The 16133-nt window shown below is 31.0% G+C and overlaps 9 protein-coding genes across 9 annotated transcripts; 8 read left to right on the top strand and 1 right to left on the bottom strand. All coding sequences in view use genetic code 6, as the record gives it.

Moving 5' to 3' along the window:
* Window positions 1-985: 985 nt before the first annotated feature.
* Window positions 986-1534, top strand: SS50377_23066 (Prefoldin subunit 3; the record flags this gene model as incomplete). Its single annotated transcript, XM_067906938.1, has 1 exon — window positions 986-1534. The coding sequence occupies one exon, from the start codon at window positions 986-988 to the stop codon at window positions 1532-1534; it is 549 nt and encodes a 182-aa protein (XP_067766206.1).
* Window positions 1535-1594: 60 nt separating this feature from the next.
* SS50377_23065 (uncharacterized protein) lies at window positions 1595-1963 on the top strand (the record flags this gene model as incomplete). Its single annotated transcript, XM_067906937.1, has 1 exon — window positions 1595-1963. One exon carries the CDS (start codon window positions 1595-1597, stop codon window positions 1961-1963), a length of 369 nt encoding a protein of 122 aa, XP_067766205.1.
* Window positions 1964-2004: 41 nt separating this feature from the next.
* Window positions 2005-2931, top strand: SS50377_23064 (uncharacterized protein; the record flags this gene model as incomplete). The annotated part of the gene is made up of 1 exon (XM_067906936.1): window positions 2005-2931. The coding sequence occupies one exon, from the start codon at window positions 2005-2007 to the stop codon at window positions 2929-2931; it is 927 nt and encodes a 308-aa protein (XP_067766204.1).
* A 673-nt stretch (window positions 2932-3604) lies between these two features.
* SS50377_23063 (uncharacterized protein) lies at window positions 3605-4015 on the top strand (the record flags this gene model as incomplete). Its single annotated transcript, XM_067906935.1, has 1 exon — window positions 3605-4015. One exon carries the CDS (start codon window positions 3605-3607, stop codon window positions 4013-4015), a length of 411 nt encoding a protein of 136 aa, XP_067766203.1.
* A 161-nt stretch (window positions 4016-4176) lies between these two features.
* On the top strand, window positions 4177-4737 carry SS50377_23062 (uncharacterized protein; the record flags this gene model as incomplete). Its single annotated transcript, XM_067906934.1, has 1 exon — window positions 4177-4737. The coding sequence occupies one exon, from the start codon at window positions 4177-4179 to the stop codon at window positions 4735-4737; it is 561 nt and encodes a 186-aa protein (XP_067766202.1).
* Window positions 4738-4792: 55 nt separating this feature from the next.
* Window positions 4793-10702, top strand: SS50377_23061 (uncharacterized protein; the record flags this gene model as incomplete). The annotated part of the gene is made up of 1 exon (XM_067906933.1): window positions 4793-10702. One exon carries the CDS (start codon window positions 4793-4795, stop codon window positions 10700-10702), a length of 5910 nt encoding a protein of 1969 aa, XP_067766201.1.
* Window positions 10703-10969: 267 nt separating this feature from the next.
* SS50377_23060 (WD40 repeat protein) lies at window positions 10970-15064 on the bottom strand (the record flags this gene model as incomplete). The annotated part of the gene is made up of 1 exon (XM_067906932.1): window positions 10970-15064. One exon carries the CDS (start codon window positions 15062-15064, stop codon window positions 10970-10972), a length of 4095 nt encoding a protein of 1364 aa, XP_067766200.1.
* Window positions 15065-15366: 302 nt separating this feature from the next.
* Window positions 15367-15732, top strand: SS50377_23059 (uncharacterized protein; the record flags this gene model as incomplete). The annotated part of the gene is made up of 1 exon (XM_067906931.1): window positions 15367-15732. One exon carries the CDS (start codon window positions 15367-15369, stop codon window positions 15730-15732), a length of 366 nt encoding a protein of 121 aa, XP_067766199.1.
* An 83-nt stretch (window positions 15733-15815) lies between these two features.
* Window positions 15816-16130, top strand: SS50377_23058 (uncharacterized protein; the record flags this gene model as incomplete). Its single annotated transcript, XM_067906930.1, has 1 exon — window positions 15816-16130. One exon carries the CDS (start codon window positions 15816-15818, stop codon window positions 16128-16130), a length of 315 nt encoding a protein of 104 aa, XP_067766198.1.
* Between the last annotated feature and the right edge of the window lie 3 nt (window positions 16131-16133).

The following is a 16133-nucleotide window of genomic DNA, read 5'->3' as shown; positions in this document are numbered from 1 at the left end:
TTAGATATTTTGTAAACGATTTTTAATTAGATTTAACAATTATGCATGAGTAAGTACTACATTATTCTTAATTTTGTGAAAATTATTTAATTTAGAGGATTATTTTAGTAATATAAATAATATTACAGAATGCACGTTTAATTGTGATTCTTAATATATAAATAAATATAGCATTAATTAATTAAATCATTTGTATACTTTTAAAATAAAGTATATAATACCTATATCTCGTTATATACATTAACAATTAAGAGTGTAGTTTTTAAAGGATAAATTAAATTTCCTATCACATTTAACTATACTAATGGTAAATTGAGATGTGCTAAACATTAAAACATAAATAGCAAATAATAATAGTGAATGTTATCAGTATTGTATCAATAATTATGTATATGAATAAGGGGAAAATAATATGCAGCTAGTTTTTATTACCTGCATATTCTAGTATTAAAACCTGATATTTTTGATTTTGATTTTGAGTATAATAAAGCTAGAAAAGATTTAAAGTAAGGTATTGCTATTTAAGTTTATATATCTTAAAATTAATGATTTAAAGAGACCAATGTATTTATATATTACCATTGAATTTTTGTTAATACTTTAAAATTACATTAACATATAAGCTTGATAAATAAATTTATTTTACATTATTAATAGTTTTATAAAACCTATTATTTTATCTTAAACAAATTATTGATATTAATTTAATAAAGTTTATTAAAACGGAACAATAAATAATAATAATAACGAGTTTATATCGATTGTTTTTCATTTAAGTATATGTAAGATAAAATTTACTATAAGCGATGAAAAAGAGATACAATCATGAGATAATGAAATGGTATTTGTATTAAATTTTATATTTCAGAAATATAAATTTTTACTAATTATCATATAATATAATATTATTTAATATATTGTTTACAATATAAATTATATATCATTTTTACTTAAATTTCACAAAACTTTTTCTTTCCGAAATTTAATGGACTCTTATGATTTAGTAGTACCTGAAGAATTCAATACTCGCAAAATCCCTCGAGCGAATTATATACAAGATATAGCTAAAGTTGTTGCAGAAACTAATGGAGATACTGGTTTAGTTATAACTGGTCTCGACAATACTCTTTAAAGATATAACTTTATGTTTTAAAACTTTTAGTAGTAACGTAATGCTCTTTGTAGCTCCCTTCCAGAGTTATTAATGACATAGGCGGCGTTGAAGTAGTTATAATCTATGGGTGATCTTCCTGAAGGGTCATTTTTCCATTATGAACTGTCTGCTGGTGTATATGCTAAAGCAAAAATTATGGATAGAAGCAAAGTTGCCTTGTTTTTGGGTTCAAGAACAATGGTTGAATATACTATTGATGAGGCACTTAAGGTTTTAGAAGATAATACTAAAGAGTGTAAAGACCAAATTAATGATCTAGAGAGAAATCTTGAATTCCTTAAGGAATAGATTACTACTTCAGAGGTTTCGATTTCTCGCGTTTTTAATTGGGATGTCATGGAGCATAGAACTGTCAAATGATAAATTTAATCACTTTAATATATTAGGTTTATTCAAATATAAATCCACTCCAAATTTATAATGTCTGTAAACGAGATGATGAAAGAAATTATTAAAACATAACCTGCTGCTAAACTTATAGACAAAGACATTTTATCAGCATGGGCTTAAGCTATTTTAGATGGAACCCACTAATCACGTACAGAACCTCCTGAAGCATTAGTTAATGATGATTCAGACGGGAACGATGATGGAAATGACTTAGATTTAGGCGAAGATGATGAATTTGGTGATATTGTTACTGTCAAAGGATAAGATTTTGTTGTATGCTCAGGATTAGTAGTTCCTCAATAATTGCTGAAGGATAAGATAATACCACTCATCAATGAAACTATGGAAAAATTAGGCATTGAGGTTGACGATGTATTTAATGCTCTAATGACTTAGTGACGTATTCTTTCTAGTTATAATTCTTTAATTCCGGTTCTAAAATGCAACCCACAAATTCATATATTAAATTAACTATTTCGCTTACTTAACCTCATTTTATTGAACCATATAACAAATAAGTAAATTTATATAGATGTTTATGTTCTGATTGTCCATTTAAAGCAATATTGTTAAATGAAGATATCAATATGGTTGTTTCACCACATTCATAGTCAAACTAATATTAAAAAGCATAAGATATAATTAAAAAAGCTATTATAAAGAAGTATATACGTAAATATTAAATAATTCCATATCTTATTTAGCTTGATATTGGTTTTTAACAAATAGATTTATATAAATAAGCAAAGTTAAATTACTAAGAGGCCCTTGAAAACTATCAAATATTTTTAGAAATCGATATTGAGAATTTTTAGACTGGTAAAAATAAAAAACTCGTATAAATCATGAGATTAGAAGAAAATTAACTGATATTTGTAGAAATTGTTCCAAAATATGTAACTAATGAACCAGATATATTTTTACCATTAAGTATATAACTAGATTTAAATAGTGATGATATCGAAAATATCTAATAAAATTATATTGATGTTGCTAATAAGCTTTTAGCTAGTATTATTTAATTTTTCCCATATGAATTAAGTTTATTTGGTACTATGTGTGAAACATATAAATTTGAGAATAAAAATGTTATTTCCTCATACATAGCAGGAATTTTAAGCGTTTAAGAGATAGTTTATGAGCGATTAACATAAGTTTAAGGGTTTAGTATATAAGTAGCATCTATTTAATAGCAAGACATCAATTATAATTTAAAAGAATTATATTTCAATTAGATTACGAAAAGAGTCTACATTAGTGAGTCTATAGAAGAACTAAGAGAGTAAGAAACCGAGGAAACATTTGAGTCTGATGAATCATAAAAATCGTCAGGATTTGCTGATAGTTAAGATATCGATGAATGCTGAATCAATGATAATAATTATTAATTATTTCACGAACTTATTTATAATAATATTTATTAATTAATAAGAGTAATCTATAATTAGAGATATATAATTTTAGCTATTGGTATAAATTTTTCTTTAATAAATTAATTTGATGTATTTACAATTAATCAATATTATAAATTCAAAAATTTATATCTTCATATAATCTTATTTATTATTACAGTAGACTAGGAATAGTTACTCCTAGATAATTGGTTTATTTTTTTACTATTAAAAAAGACAACCCTAAAAGAATATTTGATGCATGTGTTTATTATTATTTAACGTTTTTTAAAGATATAAATTTTATAAGTTATATGCAAATATCAACCACAATGATAAAGTTAAACGTATGAAAATTATATGTAATAGGAATCACAGTTACTATTATCTTATTTACAATTATTAAACAACCTATAACAATATATCTGATACGAAATACAATATTGTTTAGCATAGCTTGATATATATAATTTATTTTTTAACAAAATAAATTACTACAGATCCTATTAAATTAAATATCATATAGTTATCAGATTTTACTGCTAATTACTACTCATAACCTAAGTAATATTCAACAAACAGTTTTATGATATTCATCGAATAATGAACATTATTAAGTATATATAAATAATATCACTTTGACCCTAAAATGCCTCCGAAACCCTCAATTATACCATTTGGACGAGGTGGATTGGGACCGGATCTCAACCGAGAATCTACTAAATAAGCTGCAGAGAAATAATAGAGAGCTACAGAATATGCAGCGGCTGTAAAGGAATAGGCAAAAAAGACACTCTAAAATGCACCAAAAGCACAGGCGAGGCCATCATAAAGAGAGATAGACCAACAGAAAGCAGCTGAAAAGAAGTTTAGGGCAGAGGAGTATGCCAAGCAAATTAAGAAACCGAAGGTCATAGTAAGGGATGAGGAAGTTGTAAAAGAATATTTTGAACCGAAATTTGAGAGGAAGACGAAACCAAAAAGTGAAGTTGACGAAATTCGTGATATGCTAGACCTACATGACAAGTACGAGGATGAAGTTGCTGCTTGGTATGATTGATTGTAGTTTTGATAAACACAAACTTAAGATTGAGATGAAATGGATTCATTTTGTTAACTATATATTACATAAGTAGAATTAATTTAAATGAGATTTTAGGTACTTCTAATTTTTACATAGTTTTATTATTATATGTATAAATTAAAATTATATTAAAATATATGGAATTTCTCTTGTAACTCAATGAAATCCCTCCCAAATTCTTTGTGTAAAACGAAAATTTTGCTATGTTTGTAGACCCTTTCTTAAATTACTAAAATTAGCTTAAACAATTGTTAGAATATCCCTCAGAATCAACAGAAAATATTATTTAGGCAATGACAAAAATACATCCCTTTTTACCTGTCTCATAACATTAAATTTTATTTTAAAATGCTTTAAATGAATTAAGTCATAAATTCTAAATACAATAGAATGAGTAAATCGAGGATGATATTTCAATGTAAAGATCGGGAGCCGCTAGTTTAGAGTAAATAGTCTAACGATATGGTTCAAAAAGTCCTCTTAAGTCTTTGAATGAGGCAGATTTAGGATAGACAGAACTTTACAATGAAGAAATAGCACTCTTAAAAGAAAATGAGATATTGGAAAAAGAAGTGAATGCTAAAATTGGATAGATCCATATTTTAAAGAATAAATTTCTGAATAAGTACTAAAAGTATATCATATAAGTAATAGCTGTTGTCTATTTAGGCTATGTGATTGCTGCGTGGAATAAGTGAAAAAATTGATAACTAAAGTATATTATATATTATTTTGATAAACATAAATTCTAAAATGCGCTATCTTTTTCTTAGCATTGAGTCAGAACTTAGCGATCTTTGTCTTAAAGATTTGAAGACACCTTACTTTAATGATGTTTTATTTATAGATTATAATCAAATATCAAAACCTCATGATGTTTAATTTGACAATATCACACAATATCTTGCATCATTTTAGTAATGTGGCTCTATTAATCTTTCTTTACCAGAAAATCCTATTGTTGTCATTTTATACAATTATTCTGATTAAACTCACTATAAAGTCAAGGTTAATCATATTTCATAAAAATCGGAGATGATTTTAAAAAATGATTTTTAATTATTCGTATATCATGACTATGTGGAGCCTATTATTACGAATGCAAAATAGCCTGCTAAAAAGACTGAAGTAGTGCCGATTTCTTATTAAATTAATGAGTAAGAATTAGTGTGTCCACTTTTAATTACAATAACATAATAGTTAGTATAAGATTTTATGTTACGCTAGTTATATCTTAAAAATATAAAAGATTCCTCAGTAATTAATTTATCAGGGAAATCTCTTTTTTCATAAGTTTATCCGGATTTTTATGTTACTATTAATGATTAGTATACTTAAAAAATGTATGATGTAGATATGCAACTTAACCAAATGAATTCCTGTTATTCTGCTTTAATAGATAGTATTCCATTCATTGAGTAAAATTCTCTTTCTGTTATTTTAGGATGTGCTATTGATGCAGTATAAACTGTTACCGAAAAACATTAATCATAACCAGATGAAACGCTATAGGGTATTATCCTTCCTGCATCAGAATTATCTATTTCAGAAACAATATAATTAGATTATTCACTACCAAATATTAGAGCACATTAATTTTTATCAAGGCCTATAACAGATTTTTCAATTTTTGATACATTTGAACACACTATTTATTGTAAACTAACTACTACTCAGGCTAGATATTATACAAAAATGGCATTCGATGCATATCTTAAATATTATAAATTAGTTAATTAGTTAGATAGTTAAAAAACTCCAAATAAAGACCCTAATAGATAGACGCCCCGCACTGTAATGCTTAGAAGAGCAGATTTTGCAGAACTTATAGGAATGTTTATGAAGGATTGTGGGGGTGAGAAACTAGGTCTTATCGAAGCAGAAAGTGTAATTAGAAAAACTTTATTAATGCACTTATAAAATATAGATTCTGGTGATTATTATGTTAATCTTACAGATCCTATTTCGGATGAAATAAGCTCTGATATTTCTGTAATAAAGTTAGGAGCTAGAAAAAATTCAGAGTATAATGAACTACCTGTTCATGCTTAATTATCAATATCTGAAGATATACCTTGTAGTCTACATCAACATTTTGATGCTATGGGAAATAATTTATGCTTTGTTTAAGACCCTATACTCCCATAAAATGAGGATTTAGGTATAGTTAAAACCAATGTAAATAATATGGAAATGTAATTTTATATTTCAAATTAAGTTGAAAAAATAGCTAAGGATTTAAACATAGAATATAACAGAGAAAAATTTGTGAATGGAGCTCCCAATATTGATGAATTCTTTTAGCTTATTTAAGATGTTTCTTTGTTGGTATCAAAAGATGTTCAGATAGATCCCAAGAAAAAATCAGAAACTATTTAAGAATTAGGATTTTCACATTAATTGATTACCAACGAAATTAAACAAGATTTTATAGTTGCTCTATAGCCAATGAATGAGAAAGATAAGAAAAATGCTGGTTAAAGGAAAATATTTGGATGCCCATTTTTGTGTTCATATAAAGGTTAAATTTTTGTATTTCTTTAATTACTATTACATAGTTGGTATAGCTAGTCTTTATCATTACTTTAATAAGGGTTACCATAAAATGTTGAAAAATTGTCAATCGATTGCGAAGATGCACCGTCTGTAGAAAGAGATACTAATGAAAATGAAGTTGTCTAAGAAGTATAAAAGATCTAGGTTTTCTAAAATATTAATGAATAGTTTAAATAAGAGGATAGTTCTATTTATTAGTTGTTTGGATTAATTTCGTCGATATCATTCAAAAATATTTCACAAATAGATATGTAACCACCTCCATCAAAAGATAAAAAACCCAAAGCTGGAGAATAGATTACTCCAAAAATTTAAATAGAATTATTTGACTAAGCATATCCATTGGTAGTATAGGCCTTATTTTTAGCCTTAAATATCGGTGATGAAAAAGCATTTTATGCTATTGAAAAATGCTTAGAATCAATAGAATTACAATATTCTCCTTTATTCTTCATAAAAAAATCATCTAATACGAATTTTTTAACTAAGTAAACTTAAAAGCATGTAACTTTTGATTTTATTTTACAGTTACAGTAAGGACAGCTTAAAATATAAAATGCTAGATAACTAACTATTGAAAAGATTGCTAATTAAAAACTTTTTTGCCCGTATAGAAATTATTAAAATTTTTCAATTCCAGTGGGTGATAGATCTATTATTAATAGTTTTCCAATTAATAATAAAATATAATTAGTAAGAAAATGGAATTCTTTGTAATAGTCAATTGTTAATTATTCTGGGCCATAGTAGTTTACAGATAAGTTTACATTTTCAGCTGCATAATTATAAAGATAAGTTTTAATAGAAAATGAAAGCGTTACATTTACTAGTGAAGTTCCAACAGTAGGTAAATTACACGGAGAACTATAAGATGAAAGTAACCTTAGATGTTTTAACGAATCAATGGTGTTTGAAAAAAATGGTATTAGCTAAAAATTTAGTTTGTTAGATGATATGGAATTGTTTAAAGTATTTGATAGCTTTAATTCAAACATTCCTATTATCTGCAAAATGGTTAATAACCAACCAAAATATATTAAATGTATTTTTAAAAATGACGGCTAATTTATTTGTTTACAGGATGGTTAACAGTTATTTGCAATTAGTGATGTTTTTGAAGAGGAGTTGATTGAAAATGCTGTTTTACACCCTAAATTAGTATTTAGCAAATCTCAATCTAGAACTAGCTATTTAGATTAGATCACAGGAATGATATTTGAATAGTTTGGGTTTTTGTAATCAATAAGGAGAAGTCTACTAGACTAAGATGGTGAAATGAAGGTAATATAAACATTTTAAATCCCTTACTTATTATCTATTAGCTAAGTTATATTTAAAGAAGATTCTATTAAAGATTCATTTTTGAAATTAGATACTAAATGCACAATCATAGAACTGCCTGTTTTAGAACGTATAGTATTTATGTTTAATATAAGTAAAACTGTAATTTCCGTTAGTTTTGCTGGCGACGTATTTATTCAAATTGATGGAGTAACATATGCTTTAAAGTAAGATGCTTCGTTCTTTATACTGTTATCTGTATCAACATGTGGAGGAAATTTCTATAAAACGTTAAATGAGATACAAACTGCTGGCATACCAGTAGATACCAAAGCATCTAAGAAACCAAAAGCTTCTGGTGATGTATCCGTGTTAGGAGTGCAAGATGATGCAAAAGAAGAATCTAAAATCTTCCAATCACCATTAATTCTTTATGGTGGATAAGGATTTCATTTTTGGCATAGTATATTAAAGCGAAGAACAAAATTTTTAAATAATGTAGATTTAACGACTAGAATTTCTTTTGAAAAATAGGCACCAATAATGAAAAATCCAGAGCTTAACAATAAATATGAAAATTTAGAACCAATTAATTTATTATTCGATATAGTAAAATTATGCTAAACTGAATATACAGATTTAGTTCATAATTCTACCTCTTTATTCAAAGTACTTCAAAAAGCTTAGTTGAATTTTAACAGAATTCATCATGAAATGTTTTTACCAATATCAAATACTTACTAATCACATCTTACGGGTATCTATCGTTTTGTTTTAGGAACATCAGATGCTCCATAAGACTCACCATTATATCCATCAGTTTCATCAATAGACTGGGTAGGTAATACATTCCATCTCAGATTAGGTTCATCATATGAGAGTACATTTAACCTTAAATCAGGAACATCACGTTCTAATACTCCAAAATCAAGACCAATATCATCGTCGGCTATTAAACAGAGATCTAAAGATCCTGCTATTATAGATTAACAAAATTATTAATAAGATATTATTTTTGCCCAAGATAATTGTCACCCTGTATTTCCACCACTATTAACCGAAACTATATAAACTGATATAACAGGTGAACTAGTTAACTTAATTAAGAAGCGAGAATTGGAGGCGATAAACTAGGCAAAGGAAAAAATATTATAATAAGAGCAGGCTGCACGCTCTCCTACTCCAGATGATAAGAAATCTAAAAAGCCAACAAAGCCGTCCAAAAAAGATGAACCTAAATCACCTGAACCTGTTTTGGAAAAAACTCCGTAACTAAGACCGTTGACTCAAATCTTAAATGAATTGGAATAAATTGAAATTGATACAATATAAAATAGTTTTAAAAAGTTTATTTTGTTTATGTCAGGATCTACTGAGCATGTTCTTTTAGGAAAACGTGCGTTAGATTATTCTTATGAGTCAGATATTTTAGAGTAGTTTATATAATCGGCGATTCCTAATTCATAAATTCCATCCCCAGCCCAGTAAATTATGCATAAACGTTACATTATAATACCACAATCACCAGATTAAAAATATTTTAAAGGGACATAATCTTTTGACTTCTCTGATTAGGCATTTTGCACGATAGATAATGATGTTCCTTGGATAGTTGTAGATAATAAAGAAATAAATTAGCTAACTTATTTTGCGAATATGTTAGAATTTGCGAATGTAACAAATTTTAGTCTCTTAGTTCATAGCTATTTCTCTAGAATATCTACAAATTTTGATTTTTCAAAAATTTGTGGCCTAGGATTTTAGCCTGGTATTAAGTCTTCACTTCTAGAGTAGCTAAATGAAGTACGTGTTATATTATCAAAACTGACACTAAATAATTAAAATTAAGCTAGTTAATAGGTTACTCTGTACAGTTAATTTTTACCATATTTCGACCCAACTTATATGTTTTCAAATATTCAAAATCCGGAATATTTCCTTTAAATTTATCATTTTGCTTCAAACTCAGACCCAGAATATTGGAAAAATCTAGAAAAAACTAAATAAAAATGGCGTGAGATAACTAATACACGTACAAATTTACTCAAAAATAACAATAACATTCAGAATAAATAGAAGATTTCTGAGCATTTAATAAGTGAAATCAGTGATATTATTTAAGCTAAAAAAGAGTAATTAAAACGTGAAAATGAGAGAATCTTGCAGTAGAAAAAGCTCGAAATGGAGAAAATTCAATAATAAGAAAGAGAAAAAATTATTGAAGAAATGGAAATTTAAAATTAAATTGAATAACAACCAGAATTCGATTACATGATTGATAAGCCCATGAAAAACGATAAAAAGCACAAAAACAAGGCGCCAAATAAACATATGCAATTAAGCGCAATTTCACCCAGAACATCACTAGGAACGGACGAGGATAGTGAGGACGAGGAGTCGTAGTATACGTTTGGATAAGCAACGCTGGTCAGCCAAAGAGGCTCCCGAAACAGCTATCTATTGGCTGCCAAAAAGATGGCTACCGGGGCACGAATTTTACCGAAAATAGGTCTAGGAAAAGTCAGCGGTGCACTGATTGGCGTTCTGAAAATAATGCCGTAGAGCATAAACAGCAGATGCCAGGAAAATCACGTCATTCTGAAGAATTTGCAGCAGGAAGCTGTGAAAGTGTTCTTACAGTTCCAGAAGGAGGATATCGACATTCAGAACTCAGAAATTCTGATTTAGCCCTTTTAGAGCGTCTGTGTGGTGGTTAGGCATAAATGCATCTCGGAATCGGTGATAAAGCTGAAGACTATCACGCAAATCGACGACTAGGTCGTTGAGGATGTCTAGGTCGTGGAGGTGAGAGGGCGCGTGAAGTGAGGTTTAAATTATTTGTTTAGGAAGCTTTTTGGGAGAAATACTGATAACATCGTGTAAATCGGATTGATAGCGCAAAAATCACAAAATTGGTCACCGCTGAGTGAACCGCAATATCTAGTTATATGATCTATCCAATTTCGAATCTTCAAATTATCCATCTAATTGCAATTTAGACATCTATCGATTTCCTAAATTAATTAAATTTCAAATTCGATTTCTCACTCCATTTTTAATTTTTACTCAAAAACTCAAAAATCTGCTCCGCACTCACTCGAACTGCTCGTGGCACATCGGGCACACTTGCAAAGTACTCTTACCGATCGTGCTCATCGTGCTGCACATCCCGCATTTCTGGATCTTGTGCCCCTGCTTGATGACCATTCCGGTCCTGCTGCACAGGTTCGCCTGGTAGCCGCACACACAAACGGTAGAATATCTCTGCATCGGATTTTTGCATTTTTCACACTACAAAATGGCTTCTTTTGGTATATTCTATTACATATTCGGCGGAAACTTGCTAAAGACATCTACAGCTAACTGCTCAAGCTGGTCCCGTTCGATCGACGGAATTTCATCATCGGCCTCAAGGACCTCCATGAGTTGGCTGGCGAGGTCGAAATCTTCGATTTGGAGCGCCGCGAAGACAGCAATTGGAAGGGCAATTTTTGCAAAGTAGCAGAATTCTTCGTCAAGATTTGCTGAGTTTTGGAGCAATTTGTAGTAGAACCCGGCGGCCTCGATAGCAGGGAAAAGCGCTTATTGGGGCTTGTTCACGTAGAGCATATAGGAGGCCAAAACAATGTACCTGGTCTGTTTGACTAAGCGCCAGATCTAGTTAGTAGATTTTGAGTGATTTCCGAATTTTGCGAACAATGGATCGTCTAGAAGTGTAGACGAGGTTGATTGCTGCTGTGTGGTGTCTTTGACCACATCGTCGTGTAAGAGCTAGTTCATCGTTTGATTCGTTTGATTTTGAGTCAAAAGAGCATTATCGTTGTTTTGGTTATTTCTCAGGTCTCTGTTGATGTTTGAGCGCTATACTGTGGTTGCTTCTTTACCAGCAAGCACTATTAAGCGTCGTACTCTGTTGAAAACTGACGGATTGAGTGGGAAAGTTCTGGCATCAATAGCTTACTTAAGATTTTCCATTGCAGCCGAAATTATGATACAAGCAGCAATTTCACCCTAGTTTGTTTTTCGTAATAGGTCGAGAGCGGCTTTATCGTCTCCAGCAGAAAGAAGCTATCTGAGATATTCAGATAAGTGTTTGTCAACTGTTTCGAGCATTTCAAATTCTTACGCAATTAAAATCGCTTTGTCAAACCGTTTTAACGTAATACAAGTTTTAATAGCCTCCTCTGGTCTATTAAGTCTCAAAAGAGCTACACTTGCGCCTTCGACATCGCCAATTCTTGACAAAATCTTTGAAACTGCTAAAATAGCCTCAGTATTAGTGTCAGGTTGAAGTGAAGTTGCAAGGGTTCTTAATTCATCAAATTATTCTGCACGATATAAAGCTTCCGCTAAGAGTGAGATATCATCTGATTTAGATAAGAATGAAACAGCATCAGCATAACGTCTGATCCTCATATAATACTGGCCAACCTAACGGTGAGCTTAGTTAGCGAGTTCATCCGTTATTAAAGCAGCATGCGATACATTGTATTGTGCGTCTTTATGCTATTGCAGAACCTTCATCCACATACCTAACTCTTCATCATTTTTAAGCGATAAATCAACTCTTCCTAGTTATTTCGTTAAAATATGCTCAGCCAATTTGAAATCTGATAAAAATACTGCAACCTCAGCTTTTCTAAGTTCATCCGACCCAATTCTACGAATATACTCAGTAAAATGATATGAAATATAATCTGATGCTCTAACGAAGCATTAAGACGCAATGTCAAGTTGTAAATCTCGCAAAGCTGCCTCCGCTACAATTTTATATAGATGAGGGTGTGTAAAAACTTATTGCTGTAAAAATGCAAATCCTGCTGTGACATTAGGCGTTTACTTATTCACATTATAATCAGTCAAATCATGACCAAAAAGCTTAATTAAGTTCGTTACTGGCTAAATCTCGTCTTATTCTTCAACTTTCCCGTACAGTTGCTCTTTTAAATCTCTAAGCTACTACGTCTCAAATTACTTGTAACTGCCTTTCATAGGAGCTCCGTACATAACAGCCTCGTCCAAATACACCCCATGAATTATCAAGCCCTAAAACGCCAAAATATGAGCAGAACTCGTAATCGGCTCTTCCCTAACCTTCTTATTAACCTAGAGCACAAATATCTTGTGTTTAGAGCTGATTGCAAGCATATTCGCATCTTCGTTATTCCAGCAAATACCCCAAATATCAGTCAGCTGAGTGTCCCATTGGGGTAGTTTGAAATCGACTGGCTTGTCATTTTTGGATGATTCTTTGTATGTCGATTTTGGAGCTGCGCCATCGAATCCGAGCATTTTGCTCAAATCGTCTCCTTTTTCCTCCTCTTCAACTCGCTCGATCATCTTAATGCTCTTTTTGGCGTCCTTAACCTCTCGGTTTTCTTTGATTTCGCCCGTAATAAAATCGCTCGTATACTAGACAGACAGAAAACCGTCGTCGTTGACGCCAGCGACAGCCGTTCCGTTGCAATTGCACCGAATTACACGCAAAACGGTCCCAGTGTGAATATTTACGTTACTTTGAAGACTCGGCAAATTAAACCGCTAAATCGTCGCATTTTACCTGGCTACAAATAGCGCATTATTGGAGATTGATACAGCTGTAACTCCGGCGCTGACGCTCAATTTTGCCACGTGGAGCTCTCTGTCGGCCGCAAATGGGCTCGAATCCGCATGCCATTCGATGATTCCGGTGTAGTTTTGGCCTTGGTCCAATTTGGTCTCAATTTGAGCGTTTTCGGACTTGATTTCGCCGGTCAAAAAGCGAATGTCGTAGATAGAAATTCGAGAGGGAGAGGCCGTGACGAGATAGTTCTCGCACCCTGCCATGAAAAATGGCGTGTAATTGAGGTCTAAAGACAGCGTCGGAGCACCTACCGATGAGTGCAAAGTCATGTTTGATAACTGGCGGTAGCTACCGTCCTATTTTAGAACGGATCTGCCGCAGAGCATCGCTAAATAGGGCCCGCAGGCGCATTAGTCGATGAATTATTGAGGGTATCGTTGATGAAAATTTGTGGAAGGATTTTTCCAAAATGTGATGCATTCGTCCTTTTAAAACGTGTTTTAGGCGGAAACGATCTAGTTTGAGGTTTTGATTATAGAAGAACCAGAAGAATAAACTACAGTTCCGTCTTATAGCATAAAATGACGATAGCTTAGTCGCAAGCATGCAAGATATAAGGCTCCATCAGTGCCTATGGCAAGTCGTAGAGAACTGGCGTCCCAGGAAATACAGGTTGCTATTTTGGCTTAAATTCTGATTGTTGCGATATGCTCGAGATCTTTTGTTCTATATAGTTTGACTACCGCTAATTAGTCAGCATTAGACTAAACTGGGCCTGACGAACCTTATAAATCGCCATGAGGCTCTAATGCTTGACCAGATACTGCTATATACTGTGCGTTCGGAGAAACCTAGACATCAGTAGGAATTATTGAGATCTGAGCAGAAATTAATCTAACTCCTGAAACAGCATTGTAAATGATTAATTCACCTTGCATAGTAATTGCTACAATTTTAGGATCTTCTTTATTTTCTTTAAACTCTAGCAAACTAGCTGCCACAAATTTATCTCCAGCACCTAATTAAATTCTATATTTTTCGGTACTATCAAAATTGTAAGCTATGATTTTAGTTTCCCAACCAGTCATAAAAATATCTACTCTGGAATCTGTAACAAAAGCAAATTTCGCTTATTCCTGTTAGCGAACTTACATAGATAAAATTTTATGACCAGTTGATGCACCTAAAAGAATTTATCCGGATTGATAAAAAATTAATACTTTAGATGAATCGGAAGCCCAAACTGCAGTTACAACTGGAGATTACACTGATTCATTCACAAATTCTGATGACCATTTTGAAGATTAATAACCACATACTACTACAGATCCACGATTATCGCCTGTAGTAACTTGTTCCTTAGTTTCATTCCAAGTAATTGTCGTTATTGCTGATCCTTCGTGTATAGTTAATCTCCTATCAATAGATACTCTAGAAGGTCTGGCTGCTACACCCTATAGATTGAAGTCATGTTAATCCTAAAATTCTAGCATAATAATTCTAAGTAATCCCATATCTCCACCAAAAGCAAGCCATCCATCGGTTCTATTCCATGCGACTTTAGTTATTTACTCTTATGTCTCTGCATAAGATATCCGCTTAAAAACAAACGATGTTGAAAGCATTAAATTTTGTTGGAAGGGAAATTTTATAAATCTCATAATAAATAGTATATTATTTGTATATTTGCTTAATAAAGAGATTATGTAATTATTTATTAAACATAAGGAAATCTCATGTATTTAGATACTAAAACTTATAAATTGAAATATAATTATATGAAAATTTATAGATTTATTTAATTATAGTTTTGCACTTTGGGGGCCCTTAGTTTTTTCGGCAAAGTTTATTGTGTTCAACTAAAATAATTACGAATGAACAAAATAAAAGACTATATAATATATAAAAACTATACATACATTAAAAAATGAAAACAAAAATATAGAAAACAGCCCTTTATTCTTTTCTTCTTAATCTTCCAGAAATAAATATTGCAGTACATATTCCCTTAGAGCTTTAAGAACTTATGTAACATTAATAAACAACAGCAGATGTATCTTAAGTTTTTACTAGCAATAAGGGATTACTCATTGTTAAAAATTAAAATATATTCTCAAATACATAAGAATAGCTAATATACCATTGTTTGTCACATAACATAGCTATTTTATCAGTTGATGACCTGGAGGTATCGTTTTTATTTTTAGCTTAACACGATCTATTATTTGAAAAGTATATCATTGATGTATCGAAAATGTACAACCCACAAGTAGTTAACACAATATTTTAATGATTTTTACTAAGTACGTGAATCGTTTGTCTTTAAATATTTAAATATTATCTTATATTAATATATACATATGCATTTATCATTTAATGCAAATTCCCACCAGCAAGGAGAACCTGGATCGTTACGCATCAGAACTAGACCTGATAAAGTTCCGCGTTACACTACGTGTAGATCCTACACACCAGTATGTTTACTTGACTATACCTCGTGATACAACTATGGCGGTATTCCGTAAAGCTACGTCAAATTTACTAAAATTGAAGGAAAATGACACAATTTTTTACTCTCAAACGGGAGACGAAATAACCTGCTATGGCTCGGTAGAAGATTTGTACGATAGATACGGCGACGCTCTCTGGGTTGCTGAGGTGATCTCAGGAGTATGCTACGCAGCCGAGTGAAAA

The sequence above is a fragment of the Spironucleus salmonicida genome, chromosome 3, assembly GCF_000497125.1.
Source record: "Spironucleus salmonicida strain ATCC 50377 chromosome 3, whole genome shotgun sequence".
In the NCBI taxonomy this organism is placed as follows: domain Eukaryota; phylum Fornicata; order Diplomonadida; family Hexamitidae; genus Spironucleus; species Spironucleus salmonicida.
The sequence above is the reverse complement of the archived record's forward strand: the minus strand, read 5'-3'. Positions and strand labels throughout refer to the sequence as shown.